A 16,712-nucleotide genomic window follows, 5' to 3' on the forward strand; every position below is an offset into this window, starting at 1 on the left:
CTACATAAAGTACTTTTATTTTTACAAGTATCCTTTTGCATCGTTTCAACATTCTACAACAATTTTTGCTACTTCCTGCCCAAGTTCCTAAACCAGCTAAACCCACTCCTTCCCTTATCACTATCGATGCTGCTGACTATCCAGTCAGTGTACCTCGACACTCTAGTGTAGATTCCGGGCATTTTTGCGCGTGCGCAGCCGCTGCCGGTGGAGACGACGCCGATAACCATGGCGTGGGTTTGATCTTTGACCATTAGAGGGCCGCCGCTGTCGGCCTGTAGAAGATAATAGAAATTAATGAGGCTGGTACTTAAACAGACAAAATACACTTCATGTTTTAATATCTTCGACTTTCTACTGATAGTTTCGACTTGACAAATTACTGTTTCAGTTGAGAAAAGTAATCAAGATATTCACACAAATGAGGAAACTGGTAGAATCTGTTAATATTCAATACGACCCACTTTTAGGTGCAGGCCCTCAGGATTGGGGAATATAGGTAGTAAGTTATAAGTGTGACGGTTCGAGTCCGGTTGAGGCTTTCGGTTTCTATAGAGCATCCCGTGATACGATCTCCTGTCATAGAAAAAGAAATAACGGAGGTCTCTGCTTCGACTCAAACTATGTAAGTCATCTTTAATGGATTAGTTATATTTCATTTATTAATGATCATCCGACGCAAAAACGACGGGGTGTTATAAGTTTGACGTGTCTGTCTGTTTGTCTGTCTGTCTGTGTGTGTGTGTGTCTGTCTGTGGTATTGTAGCTCCTGAACATATGAACCGATTTAGATTTAGTTTTTTTTTGTCTGAAAGCTGAGTTAGTCGGGAGTGTTCTTAGCCATGTTTCATGAAAATCGGTCCACTACGTCGCGGGCGGGGGTTTTTCAAAATTTTAATTTTGTGGTTATGTTATTAATGATAATTTATTATCTGTCTCGTCCATGTAAATATTTACCCAGCAAGAGTCCCTGCCTCCATCTTCATAGCCCGCGCACATCTGACTCGCGATGACGTTGACTTTCTTCCCTTGGCTTTGGTACCACTGGTTACATTCCTCATTTGTAACCACTACGACGTCGGTCTTTTGGAGGATGTTTGGTCGAGAGCCTGAAAAGACCGAAAAATAGTTTAGGTAATGATGTTAAAAGAGAAGATATACACCACCTTAGTGAGACATATGTATGTGCATTTTCGCGAAAAAAGATTCCAAAACTTTTTTCTTAAATAGGTAAATATTTTTCCTACTTAAAATCACGAGCCCTTTCGATTCTACTAGGTAAAAAAAGCGTCCTAAATTTAATTTTTCCATTTCGTTACCACTTTTCAAAGACTTTGTACAGCGGTGGAAAATATGCAAAAAAAATGAAAATTTTGGCACCTTTTTTTGTCTCTTGTTTTCTATCCTAGATCGAAAGCGCTCGTGGTTCTGAGTAGGTAAATCATAAAATTTACCTACCTTAGAAAAAATATTTTTTGTGATTGTTTTCGCGAATTTGATAGCGTCAACGCGAACGAAGCCGCGGGAAAAAGCTAGTATAATATAAAAAACCGGACAAGAGCGTACTAACGGTCACTGAGATTATCCGCGGACGGATGGACGGCCGCATTGACAGACATGGTGAAACTATAAGGGTTCCTATTTGACTACGGAACCCTAATATTAAGCGAATCATCGTAAGATTACACACATATTAAAAATATTGTTCGAATACGACACCTAGTCTTCATACTTCGATAATTCTATCTACTGATATGCCAACGGAAAGTTTCCAAAATTCTGAAATTTTCACATAGGAAAATTTCGGAAACTTTCCATAGTTTGTATGGACAATTGTATGGATGGAAACTTTCCATTTCATAAATTTAAATTCCCTTTATTTTTCGTGAAAGTTTCGTGAATTTTTCAAGAATTTAAGATTTTTTTGGAAAGTTTCCGCAACTTGCAGATCATTAATTCTATCCAATATTTGTATTAAATCATGCATGAATCAGGTAAATACCTAAATCCAACCCTTGATATCATTTCAACAAATCCTTTCGACATTTCAAATGTTTTATTGGATTTTATTTTATATGCCTAATCTGCCATACGGTAAATAGGTTTAGGGATTATTTCTATTGGGATATTTTCTGAGAAAATAAGTAGTAATAGTTCTCAAGAGTGACCGATTCGAACTTCCAATTAGGCATTTTGATTTAGATTTCAAAACTAAATATTTTTTACTATTAGTACTTGACTATAAATATATAGAAAAAGTTTTTTTAATACTACATCGGTGGCAAACAAGCATACGGTCCGCCTGATGGAAAGCGGTCACCGTTACCTATGGACGCCTGTAACTCAAAGAGTGTCACGTACGCGTTGCCAAACCATTAGAAACTTGTACACTCCCTTTTGCTGTGTTAAGTACACCGCAAAAGGAGTGTACAAGTTCCAAGGAGGGTTCGGGTTGCCGACGACTCAAAGGACAATAGACGGAACAAATTAGTTCCATAGGTCCTTCCGTCACCAGCACACCGCACCCTCATTGAGCTCTGGCAGCCTTACTAACCGGCAGGAACACAACACTATGAGTAGGGTCAAATGCTATTGGGCTGCGGCAGATTTTATAGACAGTTTCGGTTTTAGATTTTATTATATTTATTGTATTGTATTTAAATACTGTTTTGTTATTTCTTAACTTGTCTGTACAGCAAAGTGTTTCCCCTCACTAGCTCGGAAACACGTGTTTTGTCCTTTAATACCAGCGGGTAAAAACGCATTTTATCCACTAGTGGGTAAAGTAATTTGACCTTGAATAAAGTCAAATTAACTGCTTTACAATTGATAAAAGTAGGTAACTAGTAATAAAGATGATTTACCACCTGTGGAACTACTGGAAGCAGTGATAAACGCATTTTTTGCGTTGTAGTTTCCTCGCTATAGTGAGGGGAAAAGTTTTGTATTACACTCGGGTGCAAATGTATTTTACTTCTCGTGTGTTAAAAAACTCGCAAGTTCAGGATTGTATACTCGAACCACTCGCTTCGCTCGTGGTTCAACTATAGAATCCTTTCACTTGCTCGTTTTTCAATTCCACACTCGGCGTTAAAATACAACTTTGCCCCCTTGTATAACAAATAACTATTACATACATATATTATTGTTGACTACGTCGCTACTTCTTCGAACTATTACTGCTAGTAGCTCGCCTAACGAACACTTTTAACTATGATCAGGGCAAATAACTCACGTATAAGTGAATTTTGGAATAGTTGTAGGGAATGGTGTTCTTTACCACATACTCAAAGTTATGTTGTGGCAGGCAGGGTCGGACAGAAAGTCACTGGACTATTGAGTTGCTGATACACCTAAGGTCCTGAGATCGACAGGTTTTCATTTTGCAGGGGCATAGTATCTATCGCAGTATTTACCTTTCCTCTATCTTCATTAGTGAATCCCCAACCAGCAACTGTAGCAACAGCACCACTAAAGTCCTGAGCCGAAGGCTACCCGAAGGCTGCGGAAGGCAGGCAGGCCGTGAGTCACTTGACCATTGAAGCTGTTGGATTGTTTACCTTACCCTCTTCTTCATCAGTACCTTTAGTACCTGTAGCTACTAAGGTCCTAAGATCCACAGGTCTAAATTTTGCAGGAGCATAGTATCTATCTCAGTATTTACCTATCCCTCTATCTTCATTGGTGAATTCCCGACCAGCAACTGTAGCAACAGCACCGCTGCAGTCCTGAGCTTCTGGCTGCGGAAGGCTGATGACTGGCCGTAAGTTATTGGACCATTGAAGCTGCTTGATTATTCAACTGTTCTCTATCTTCAGTCAACCAAAGCATTAGTAACAAGTCCAGTGGTTATGGAAGACTGACGACGACCTTTGTTTCTCTGGACTACTGTGTTTATATTATTACCTTTCCCTCTATCTTCATTAGTGAATCCCCAACCAGCAACTGTAGCCACAGCACCACTAAAGTCCTGAGCTTCGGGCTGCGGAAGGCAGGCTGGCCGTAAGTCACTGGACCATTGAAGCTGTTGGATTGTTTTGAGCAGTGCCACGTCGTTGGATTTGGCGTTGCACCTGAAATGATTGTATTAAGGGTGAGTTTTAGACTCTTTTGAGCATCGACGTGCAGTCAGTGATAAGGAAAACGTCTAAATTTGCGCCAATTTTGCGTCTAGCAATATACAGAGTTGGCTGGCTGGCCAATGTTCGGGAGATCTTAGTCTGCTCTAAAACAGATAAAGGATGACTTGTGCTAGATCGGTTTCTTATGTTTATAACAATATCTCTGCTTTGCCTAAAGGTTGACTGGTAGAGAATGCTGTCTGGCATTAAGTCCGCCTTTTGTACTATAAGTTTTTCTTTCTTTGTGTACAATAAAGATTAAATAAATAAATAAATAAATTAACTATACACGGTGAAATTTAATCGGTAATCAGGAGTCGAAAAATATTAATTATTAACATAATTGGAATTCAATACGCGAGGTCTCATCAACTTTACTTCACTATCTAATTAATAACAGTTAATGATATCATTAAAATTAGGTAATAGCCTCTGGATACATAACAGTTGGACATCCTACATTTACTCGTACTACGCGATGGCGGGGAATTTGACAGACCAGACGTGTGTGATTTATGAAGTCGACAATGACAAATTGTCAGTTTTCAGCCATTAATGTTTACATTGTATTGCTATGACTTACTTGCGAAAGAGGTTTTGAACTCATTTAACTTACACACTTCAAATAATTTTTTTTTTTTTAAATTAGGTATCATAAAATAACTTAAATTCGTGCCACAGTCTAAAAGTCGTCTTAAAGTGCCACATAAATGTAATCGCCATCGATTACTGAATAAGAAAAATTGGTTACTGATTATCGATTAAATTTCACCGTGTATAATAATATGTTGTAACATGAGGAAACTGAAAGATTCTAACTACGCATTTCTGAGAGCAAAATAAAGATAAATTGTTATACGACGTCAAGCAAATTTCGTCAAAAAAAATTGTTTTGAGTAATATAACAAATACGTTTTTCACTTATTAAAGATTATAGTTTCATATTGTAACAAATTGAATGCATTCACCTAATGATGATTAAATAAGACACTACTAGGAAATTAAAAATGAAACAAATTGTCAACAAAGTCAACGGAGAAAGATTGTATTGAATGACTAAAAAAAAAACATTTCCCGAACGATTGTCTTACTTGCAAAGCTTTCCTTTGTGGTGGTCTTTAAAACTTTTTGGTCAGAATTTCGTTAGTCATAAGTTGTTATTCATATATTTTGTGGTCATAAACATCACTAGTCATAATTTTTGTTACGAATAATGCTTAATGGTACTAACATTAACAACCCATAATATTGGATGCCATAACCTTAAAAGTCATAAAGTTGATGAGTATAAAATTGAAAGGCATAACAATAATTATCCAGAAATATTACTAGGCATATTTTTTGAAGCCCTACTGATTGTTCTGCATACAGTTTTAAGGCATAAACCTCATAAGTCATAATCTTTGTTACGAATAACGTTTAATAGTTCTAACGTTAACAACCCAAATTATAGAATACTATAATCTTAGAATCAAGAAAGTTGATGAATATAACATTTAAAACGGATCCCTTTGTTAGCCAGATTATCATTAGTCATAATTCTGAAACGGTTTCATTAGGGTCACCTATAGATAGGTTAGGTTAGGTTTGTTTTATGGCAATCCTGAAAAGTTACGCGTTTTTGAGAAAAACCAAATTATGACTAACGAAAATGTGGACAATCGATACATTATACCTTATGACGTTATTGGTAGTCCGCATTTACCTCGCGTCCATTAGAACGGAAATAGGACCCCTGCCCCCCTTCTACTCGTTGACGAAGCCGAATACTACAAAAATCAGCATGCAAAGGAAGAAATGGCGGGAAAATCAGTGAGCTCATTGAGTATTTTAATCCTCATTTCTCAACTAGGTTCGCTAGTTACCTAAGTTACCTTGTGTCATTCAGAGCAAAAATAGGAGCCTCGCATAGCGAGGCTCCGTCGAATCGCTGGCGGGGCCTAATACTTTTAAAAGCAACATGAAAAAATAAAACACATAACATGTAAAAGACGAAATGGCGGGAAAATCAGTGAGCCCAACGAGAAAATTTTCATTTCTCGGGTAGGTTCGTTAGTTACCTTGTGTCATTCAGAGCAGAAATAGGAGCCCCGCATAGCGGGGCTCCGTCGAATCGCTGGCGGGGCCTAATATTCTTAAAAGCGACATGAAAAAATTAAACACATAACATGTAAAAGACGAAATGGCGGGAAAATCAGTGAGCCCAACGAGAAAATTTTCATTTCTCGGGTAGGTTCGTTAGTTACCTTGTGTTCCTTATAATGAAAAATAATATAGATCCCATTGAATGTTATGATTAAAGTTAATGTGGACAGTACTCATTATTACTTGCGAAAATATACTTTACGACAATTATGACAAACATGTTTATTGCTTTCAACATTATGTCCATAATACAAAATGCAATTTGATTATTATGCCAAACAATGTTTATGACTAACAATAATGATGACTTGCAAAAATCTGACCTCCAATTTCTGACAATCAACTTTATGACTAAATGATAATATGACTATTAAAAATTAAGACTAACAACGTTATGGATTGTAAAAATCGGACTAAAAAAATTACGGGAACCAATACAGACCCGGTGAAAGATCAATCCATTAAAACTTTGTCTAAAAGAACGCGGCGGAATCGTTCGGTTGAGTTTATGTTACAAGCTTTGTGGACATTTGCAATATTTTATTTATTTTTCATCACTCTCCCATAGTAAATGTGCACCATGCAGGCGGAGCGGGAGTTACAGAAAAATCGTTCTCCCTAGGGAGTTATGAAATTTCTGGTACCGTCACTTTCAATTCGTTGCGGGTCTGAACTAAACCCTAGCTAGTAACTATTTATTAATTTGTGCCCTGGCTCGTAAGTTCTCGCCGAGTTTTTAGAAGCTGCATGAAAAGGGTGCCAGTCGCTTTTTGGTAACGGAAAACACGCTTTTTGGTAAAACAAGTATTTCCTATTGGGTTAAATTGTGGCGTAGGCGAGAGGCTGGCAACCTGTCACTGCAGTGTCACAGTTTCGTTTTCAGTCAACCCCTTATTTGCCAAGAGTGGTACTGAAACTTGAGTAGTTTCATGTGCTCTGCCTACCCCTTCATGGGACACAGGCGTGATTGTATGTATGTATGAATGTATGTATTTCCTACTACAATTCGTATTCATTTGTTCAATGATCATAATTATTTTCAATCAAACACCTTAGGTAAACACTCAATATCGACAAAAACTATCGATTAATCAAATTACCAATCGTTATACTAAATCTACAATTAATCATTCGATTGTACAGTTCTCAATTAATTTCTTAGGCAAGTTCGAACCTAAATCAAAAGTTACTAATAATGCTGATGGTACAAAGCTGGAATTAATTTGGTGTTTGAGTTTAATTAAATAGAGTTTATTGAATAGTCATTGGTTTGGAAACTAGTGAGAATTAGGGAAATTTACGAATACCTACACTTTGTACTTTTAGGTACCTATTTAAAAAAATACTTTAAGGCGAACGTAACGACAATTAAATAATATAGAGCCTATTTAATTGGCGTTTAAAACAAAATCATTTTTAACCCCCGACGCAAAAACGACGGGGTGTTATAAGTTTGACGTGTCTTGCTGTCTGTCTGTCTGTGGCATCGTAGAACCCGAACGGATGAACCGATTTAAATACAAAAAAAAATGTTAGATAGAATTTGCTTGATGTCATATACCATTTTATCTTTATTTTGCCCTCAGAAATGCGTAGTAAAATCTTTCGGTTTTCTCATGTTCCACCGTGTATAAAAGAAGTGTCAATACTTACCTGTATTCAGGGTGTGGTAGTATCCTGGATAGAGGCATGTTGTCTTCGCTGCTGGATATATCGGTGTACCCGACCACCACTGTCAGCTGTTTGGATTTGTAGAACTCGTGGAATACACTGAAATTAAGGCAAACACCTTTTACCTTCTTAAAAAAAGGCAAAAAAATCTGATATTCCCTTTCAAATCTCTTTAAAATATGTTTGCCAAATCAGTATAAAATATAATTATATTCCTTTAAATGTTTGTTATTTTCGTTGGAAATAACGTTTAAATATTGAAATCAATAACATTTTCGGAAAAGCATTTTTTAGAAAACATTGTTTTCGGTTATACTAGATTATGGACGTTTTTCAAATACCAGCAGTGCTCTTTGCCTGTACAAACTGGCTGCCCACGGAAATTCAACAAACATGGTGATCCGAGGCTTTCTTATTTACCTACTGGCCAAAGACTGGCACTGATGCGCCCCCTGACGCCAAAGACTGGCTGCCCACGGGAATTCCGTTGGCAAATTATCTGTGCCCCCAACTATGCGGCCACGGGGGCAAAAATAGTCCCCACACTTTGTTACTCTTATCATATTTATTATATTTACCTGCATATACAATGTTCAGCAGTTAACAACCATCGTTTGCTAAGCACAGTAACGCCACACCGGTGCGCCCCCTGTCGCCAAAGACTGGCGGCCCACGGGAACTCCGCTGGCAAACTATCTGTGCCCCAAACTATACGACCACGGGGGCCAAATAATCCTCACAATCCTAGGCTTTGTTAATCTTATCAAATTATATCTGCAGACGCAATGTCCAGCAGTCAACAACCATTGGTCATTAAGCACAGTAGCGCCCCTGGCGCCAAAGACTGGCTGCCCACGGGAACTCCGTTGGCAAGTTATTCGTGCTCCCAACGATACGACCACGGGGGCCAAATAGTCCTTACAATCGTGGGCTTTGTTAATCTTATCATATATTTACCTGCAAACGCAGTGACCAGCAGTCCACAACCATCGGTCACTCAGCACAGTAGCGCCGCACTGATGCGCCCCCTGTCGCCAAAGACTGGCGGCCCACGGGAACTCCGCTGGCAAACTATCCGTGCCCGCAACGATACGGCCACGGGGGCCTAATACATAGTTCTCACACTCATAAGCGTTGTTACTCTTATCATAAATATTTACCTGAAAACGCAGTGTCCAGCGGTGAACAACCATTGGTAAATAAACACAGTGGCGCCACACTGATGCACCCCTATCGTCAAAGACTGGCTGCCCACGGAAACTCCGCTGACAAGCTATTCGTGCCCCAAATTTTACGACCACGGGGGAAAAAATTGTCCCCATACTCATAACATTTGTTAGTCTTAGGTATCATAATTATGTTTACCTGCAAACGCAGTGTCCAGCAGTCAACAACCATTGGTCATTAAGCACAGTGGCGCCACACTGGTGCGCCCCCTGTCGCCAAAGACTGGCTGCCCACGGGAACTCCGCTGGCAAACTATCTGTGCCCCCAACGATACGGCCACGACGTGCCGTATCGACCCCACACTCCACGTCGGCCACTGCGGAAATTAGGATCACATAAAAAAGTAATTTGTTTTGGATTAGATTAGAGAAGGAGGTTATCGGTAAAGGTTTTTGTACATTACTGCGATGTCTTAGAAACGAATGACACCTTTTCTACACAATCTATACATAATGGGCGCGTGAACATTGAAACGATTCCTAGTTGTGATACTTTTTATACGTGTAATGTAATTAACTAAGCAAATTTTTATGTAAGGTACAGCGGGGCAATTGTAAAAATTTTGACTGTGGGGCAATTGTAACTGATCCATTTTTTCCATGATTGCACTATGATGTTGAGTTCTACATGTATCCACTGAAAACGCCTACATATGACCGGTGGACACTCTGTTTAGTAATGAAAACATTGTAAAACATGGAAAAAATGGACCAGTTACATTTGACCCCCAGTTGAGATTAATTTGCCCCGCTGTAGGTACCTTTAATAAAAAAAAAGCTTTTTATTCCGACTCATTTCAAAATTCTATGAATAAAGAATTAAATTCCAGGTAATTATTCCCATTAGTTCTGTTTTTGAATGACAAGAGATTGCTGATCCATTTATCCAAAGTTGCAAATAATTAAAACTTTTTCAGCGTTTTTATATTTGTGTAGTAATAAAAAAATAAAAAAAATAATTTGTGTAACGTTTTACTCTAAACATAAAACTCACAATTCAAAAAACATTCACCAATATCCAGCACAAACACAACAAGCACTAGTAACCGAATCATTTTCACTAATAAAACTAACACTTAAAAATAAATAAATAAACTAAAACTAAATAAAAAATAATCAGCACACGCGCGTGTCAAAGCGTGTGCGCTAACTAAATTTAAATTATATTCATATGATTATTTAAAGTCCTGTGATTTGTACTGAAAGGCCCCTCCTTTGCTTGTTCCAAGGTCTGACCCCTATATCTCATCCTAGTGTTGCGGAAAAATATTATGTCGATAGTTCTATCGAGATAACACAAACGTAGGAAAAGACTGAGGGCCAGAATCGAGCACTTGTAGAGCGACCGAGTTAGTCCAAGTGATAAACGCAGTGATAAATATCTGTTGTGTTTTTAGATATGTAGGTAAGTAGGTACTTATTAAAAACGAAACATATTAAATATACAAATTTTAAAAAACACTAAAATAAGAAGAACACTGTATTTTAGTATCTTATTGGTACAAAATAGTGGTTTTCTCATTAAAGGCCTGATATCCTTTGCATTCCAGCAAGTTGGTACCATTGTGGTACCATTAAAGTTTTTTTGGTGTGTCGTCTTTGAACATCATATTTTATCCAAGCAGTACTTTATACTTCAATTCCTAAGATTCAGATTCAGATTTATTTAAATATTTCTTAATAAGTATTACATGTTTTTTATTACAACCGAATATTAAAATGAATATACAGGGTGCCCGGTAATTAATGGACAACCTTTTAACCACCAAGAGGGCACCTTATACTGGTCCAGAAAATCGACATTAAGGTTTAGTAAAAGTTGCCTGATTTTCGAGATTTTCACACTTTTTAAAATTTTAGGTAGTATTAAAATTTTAAAAAGTGTGAAAATTAAGATCGTCAAAAATATAGGTAGGTACACATTATCATTTCACAAATTAATTTATAGAATTATTAAATATTTGGTTATTAGCAGATTATTATTTTTAATACATACATACAATAGACATCATTTATGTTCAATTACAATATAATTAGGTAGTATGACATAACATAATAATTCTGTTTGAATCATTATTAAACAGGTCCATTAAACTTAAAAAGAAAACAATTGGTCCATAGTTCTTTAGTAATTTATAAAAGTTGTCTTAACTGTAATAAAACGAATAAATTTTACTGCAGAAATATATTTACCTAATATATACTATCTACGTACTTTACCTTACATTAGATACAAAATTATGATTGTTTGGTAGAAGGCACCTAAACGAAATATCGATGCTCCCGAAAATGAGCTTGAATAGTTCTTTATCTTACTGATATCGATAAAAAACTATCGACATCAACCCGCATCACTATAACAAATTCATTGTCAGGTTCGCAGCAACCTCGAGATAACACCTCACGGAACTAAGTGTTATACATAAATACACCCATGCAATGTCACGCATGCATCTGACTAGTGATATCGATATTAAGGTACTGATATTTTGATTGAAGTACATAACTAAAAATATAAATAAATAAATACTAAGAGACACCTTACGGCTTACACAGATCAACACAGCCCCAAAGTAAGCAAAGCTTGTACTTTGGGTGCTAAACGATGACAAGAATTATTTATTTAGGATTTTCACTCTTCATACTAAAAATCGTACCTCCAATTTTAGCGCCACCTATTAAATACTATCATAACTAGGTACACTGATGATGCCTACAATTTTTTTTTTCAAAATGTGTATTGACGTGATATTATGATATTAAAATAAAGAAATATGTCATTTGTTCTTATAAAACATAAAAGCACGCAAAAAAATTTGGGGAATATATGATTTTGGCTACTTCCAGGCTGCAAAACAGCGCCATCTAGTTTTAAGCCTAAAAAACCATTTCAGGGGTACGATTTTCTTTGCGGTCTTGTCAATACCGTATTACCTATATCGTTCTTGGCGGCGATAAACTACATCCGTGACTCAGGAAGAAATCACCACACAAATAAATGCCCTTAGCGGGATTCAAACCTGGACCGCGGCTTAGCAGGCAGGGTCACTACCCACTAGGCCAGACCGGTCGCCTATTCTTCAGCAAGGTCAAAGTTGAAAAAAATGAGGTCCTAACACGAACGCGGAATTTCGGCAATTGCCAAAATCTTTCACTGTGAATCAATTAACTAATTACGTCTTGATTGAATATACAAAGAAAAGTTACCTGAGATCGCGGTAGTCCTAATGTATTTCCTATAGTTAAGACGCAACAGGAAGGGACAATTCTCCGTACAAACGCTCTCGACTATTTCTTCCCTGGTTTTTGAAGATAAAGCAATGATTTTTTCAACACAAATTATTTGGAAAAAGAATTTTTTTTTGTATACTACGTCAGTGGCAAACAAGCATACGGCCAGCCTGATGTAAAGCGGTCACCGTAACCTATGGACGCCTGCAACTCAAACTGTGTCACATGCGCGTTGCCACCCCATTAGAAACTTGTACATCCCCTTTTGCTGTGTTAAGTACACAGCAAAAAGGAGTGTACAAGTTCTAAGGAGGGTTCGGGTTGCCGACGGACGACGGACAATAGACGGAACAAGAAATAGGGGAAAACCAAGAAAGAGATGGACCGAGGACATCATTCCAGTAGCAGACATAGACTGGCTAAAGACAGCCCAAAATAGAGACCAATGGAGAAAGTGTGAGGAGGCTTTTACCCAAAAGGGATCCACATTAAGTTAAAGAAACATAACAGAAGTGTACTTATTGTAATGTAACGTGGAAATAAAAAGCTATTTGATTTTAAATATTATTTATTATTATATGTTACGGTGACCGCTTTCCAACAAGCGGACCGTATACCTTTTTGCCACCGACGTGGTATAAAAAAATGACAGCTTAGTAGGACTAAGAACTTCATCACTCTTTTTCCTCCCGTCGGTGCGTTAGAAGTCGACTGTGGGATATGGGTTAAATTGTGGGATGGGCGTTGGACTAGCAACCTGTCATTGCAATGAAACAATTCCATGTGCTCTGTCTACTCCTTTCGGGACGTAAATTATTACTCGTCTGAATTAACATAAATATTGAAGAGTCTCGACCAACATCTTAAGAGACTCTCGCTAGGTGGCTGGATCAAGGGCCAGATGCAGAAGGCGGTGATCTTGGACACGGCGCGGATAGTCCGACGGTTCCTCTCTCTGCAGCCCTAACCACCGGCAGTTCGGGCCCTGCCCCGCTGCTGGCGGCACTCTAGGTTAGGTAGGTATTTTATTATGTGTTTTATATGTTTTATACACCCTGTTTTTATTGAATTCCGTTAACTTTAAGGGAAGATTCTTTAGTTCAAATACAATCAATTTTTCTTAGAAATTAGCTTCTTAACTCTTACGGTTATCGAATTATTAAAAAAAAAGTAAAAAAAATACTGAACACGTGTGTGGCATCCCTTACCACTTCCTTATGGTTTTTTTTTACATGTGCCGTCAAACACTTAACAATGACTTTAATGTTATGACTAAGGTTCTCTCACACTAATTAACCCATTTATCATGTATGGAAATGAAAAAAAAAAATTTTTTTTTACAAAAAGCGATATACAGTGTGGTTCCTGATGATGAACCTAACTGCGTGTCGAATTTAACGGAAAACATAAAAAAACACGGTGTATTGTTTTGTAACTGTTTTCTTTTTTATTTTACTTTTGTACTCATATTGTAAAAAACCTAGCCTAAGAGAAAATATAAATAGATACTACGCCTTCTTTAATCCTTCATGTCAACTGTAACCTTACTTATAACCACAGACGTGCAAATTAAAAAAATCTAATTCAAGGAAGATCAAAGGTCATCCAATCGTTATCAACTACAATTTTCCGATAGCAAAATTCTTCTTCAAAAAGACTTATCTACCCATTCAATAGTTACATTGAAAAATAACTCTAAAACTTTAGCAACACATCACATTTTGGAGTATAAAGTCGTTTGTATTGCATATACGGCCTTTTCAGAAATGCAGAGTACTAAGTCAGTGCATCGTGCATGCACTCGGCCTACTTAAGGTGCACTTGACCGACAAACAGACATGGCCTTTGTGTATTTATTTATAGATTCCAGGCTTTTTTGTTTAGGCAGTACTCGTATGGTATAGAGGCGCAGCATATTATACAATAATAAAGAGTACCATCGTACAGTATGGCCACAGCACTCCCGCTCCCCGCTGAAAGTGCCGCCCACCCCCGCTCGGTTACCTCACAGTTACTGCTTGTCAAAAACGTGACCAGTCGACCTGTCATACCATACCTCACTCTTACAAGCATAGTACGCGTTCACCTACACGAGCTTAGAATGTGTGCTAGGAACGCGCCTCTTTCATTTATTTGATCGCCAGTGTCCGAGATGTGATAAAGGGTACCTATGTAATGAAAGCTGGTGCATATTACGCAAAATTCATCTTTAGAAAACATTTCCCTATTGTTTTTAGAAATGAATTAATGTGGCAAAATGTGGGGATAAAAGTGTGGCATATTCTATGTCACTGCTTTAAGTAGTGCCACAATATTCTAGCAGATGGCGCTTAACGTCTGGAGCGTCTGCTAGTAGACAAGTGCGTTTTGTATGAATCCTACAACGCGCTAACGGAGTTTCCAAAGTTAGTAAAACAAAGAAGGGTTGGCGGATTTAAATAGCTGTAAAATATTGTATTAGGTAAAATAAACCAGGGGGATAGATTCAAGTATAAAATCATTTTAAAGGCCAGTTTCATCAGTGACTTCGAAGTTCAGAGACTGTCGCTTTTATACATGTAAAAATAAATCTAAAAGGTTTTTTATAAATTAAAAACAGTTTTCGAGATACGTGTATGATTTTATTTTTCCCCGTAATATTCATTAACAATAACCATCTTTGGTAAAAAAATCATAAATTTATGTTGGTAAACTTCGGAGATAAGCGGGGGGATAGCCTAGGAACCATCCGGTCTTGCTACTACTGGGAAAATAACTTAATTCTATAACAGTACTTTTTATGTCACCAAAAATTAAGTCTGGTAATTTGAAATAGTTTTTTTAGTTAAGCCACCAAAATTTGTGACAAAAAACGTATAATAGAATAAAAATAATATTATTTTAATTCACTAAAAATCAGGCGAAAATGGAATCAGGACTTTTGTTTTAAATTCGACTACTTTGATTTATGACCTTTATAACTCATTAAGAAACCACCTATTTTTGTGAATGATACTTCGTAGTAGCAAAAAGCGGACTAATTAAATCAGTTATGGCACAAGCAATAAAAGGACAAGTGAAGTTATGGTTGTTTTGTATATACATTATGTGTTGAAACACTATGAAAACTGAAACCACCCCAAAAACAAGACGGATGTTCAATATTTTACTAGCTCGGAATAACATTCACGGCAAAAATTACATAAGCAAAAAAATTGGAACAGACTTTTCGTTAGGATCATAATAAAGAAGAATAAAAATTAATCCACCTTTAAATGCTCGCCAAGAAGCGCTAAAACCACATACGTACGTACTGAAATAAGTATTTTCATATTCTTCTTACCTAAAAACTCTCTACCATTGACGATGTAATTTCCTGCATTATTTCAAAAGTGACTCATGTGTTCAACCGCATTTTCATTACATCATGGTATAATAATATATTTCGTCGCTACTACTATCGCTTAAATAGCTCAGGTTGTACTAGCGTAACGTAAAATGACGGACGGTCCTGATGTCGTGGGTTCGATCCCCGGCAGTCGAAATGAACTTTTTTTTGTTTTTATTTTTATTTTATTTTTCTTTTACCGCCTTTTTACCCCCTTTATTTAAAATATTGTTTTTTTTTGTTGTATATAACATTTTATTTAATTCTGTGAGTAATTTAGGTACAGTCAAGATATTTAATTCCCTAGCCATTTTAAAATGTTATTAGACACATGTAATGCAATAAGGTCGAAAACTGTATTTCAGTATTAGTATTGATTGAAGGTAACCTAAGGTTCAACATCGTTCCTCCCCGCAACCGCAATACTCTGTCTTAGCTAACCATCGCTAGACGGCGTTATGCCCTTGTAATAAGGATTACAAATGTACAGTGACAGTTGTCCGGTATGACTCATAGATTTATATATTATTAAGCTAGATTGAGTTGTTAGGCCAAAAAGTGTGTCCACATGAGAGGGTAAAGTTGGGGCTGGTGTCCCTCTCGCACTTATTGCCACTGTCAAAATTATTTGAATGACGTCATCACTGTCATTATTTGGGGATACCAGTCAATATTCAAACTTACTACCAAATCTACTAATACCGAATTAAAGGTTTTTTTTAATTGCGCAAATCTTTGGTTTTATGGCTTCATAATAATGACTTACCAATTCGCTACAAGGTATTAATATCCTTGCCTCGATATAATACAAAAACATTTAAGAAGTTTATTAACTTAGTTATCATACAGGTAAAAACACTACTACTATAGTAATCTCTTTAACACTGGTCACACGTGCGAGAGGGACACCAGCCCCAACTTTGACCCTCTCATGTGGATACACTTTTACTA

General features: G+C 37.1%; 1 protein-coding gene across 1 annotated transcript; it reads right to left on the reverse strand.

Moving 5' to 3' along the window:
- Positions 1-68: 68 nt before the first annotated feature.
- On the reverse strand, positions 69-10,295 carry LOC125231197 (trypsin-1). Its single transcript, XM_048136570.1, has 6 exons — positions 10,158-10,295; positions 9,303-9,480; positions 7,920-8,036; positions 3,907-4,073; positions 958-1,109; positions 69-275 (listed from the first exon to the last, which is right to left on the reverse strand). The coding sequence occupies exons 1-6, from the start codon at positions 10,216-10,218 to the stop codon at positions 69-71; spliced, it is 882 nt and encodes a 293-aa protein (XP_047992527.1). The 5' UTR covers positions 10,219-10,295.
- Positions 10,296-16,712: the final 6,417 nt, after the last annotated feature.

The sequence above is a fragment of the Leguminivora glycinivorella genome, chromosome 11 (assembly GCF_023078275.1).
Source record: "Leguminivora glycinivorella isolate SPB_JAAS2020 chromosome 11, LegGlyc_1.1, whole genome shotgun sequence".
In the NCBI taxonomy this organism is placed as follows: domain Eukaryota; kingdom Metazoa; phylum Arthropoda; class Insecta; order Lepidoptera; family Tortricidae; genus Leguminivora; species Leguminivora glycinivorella.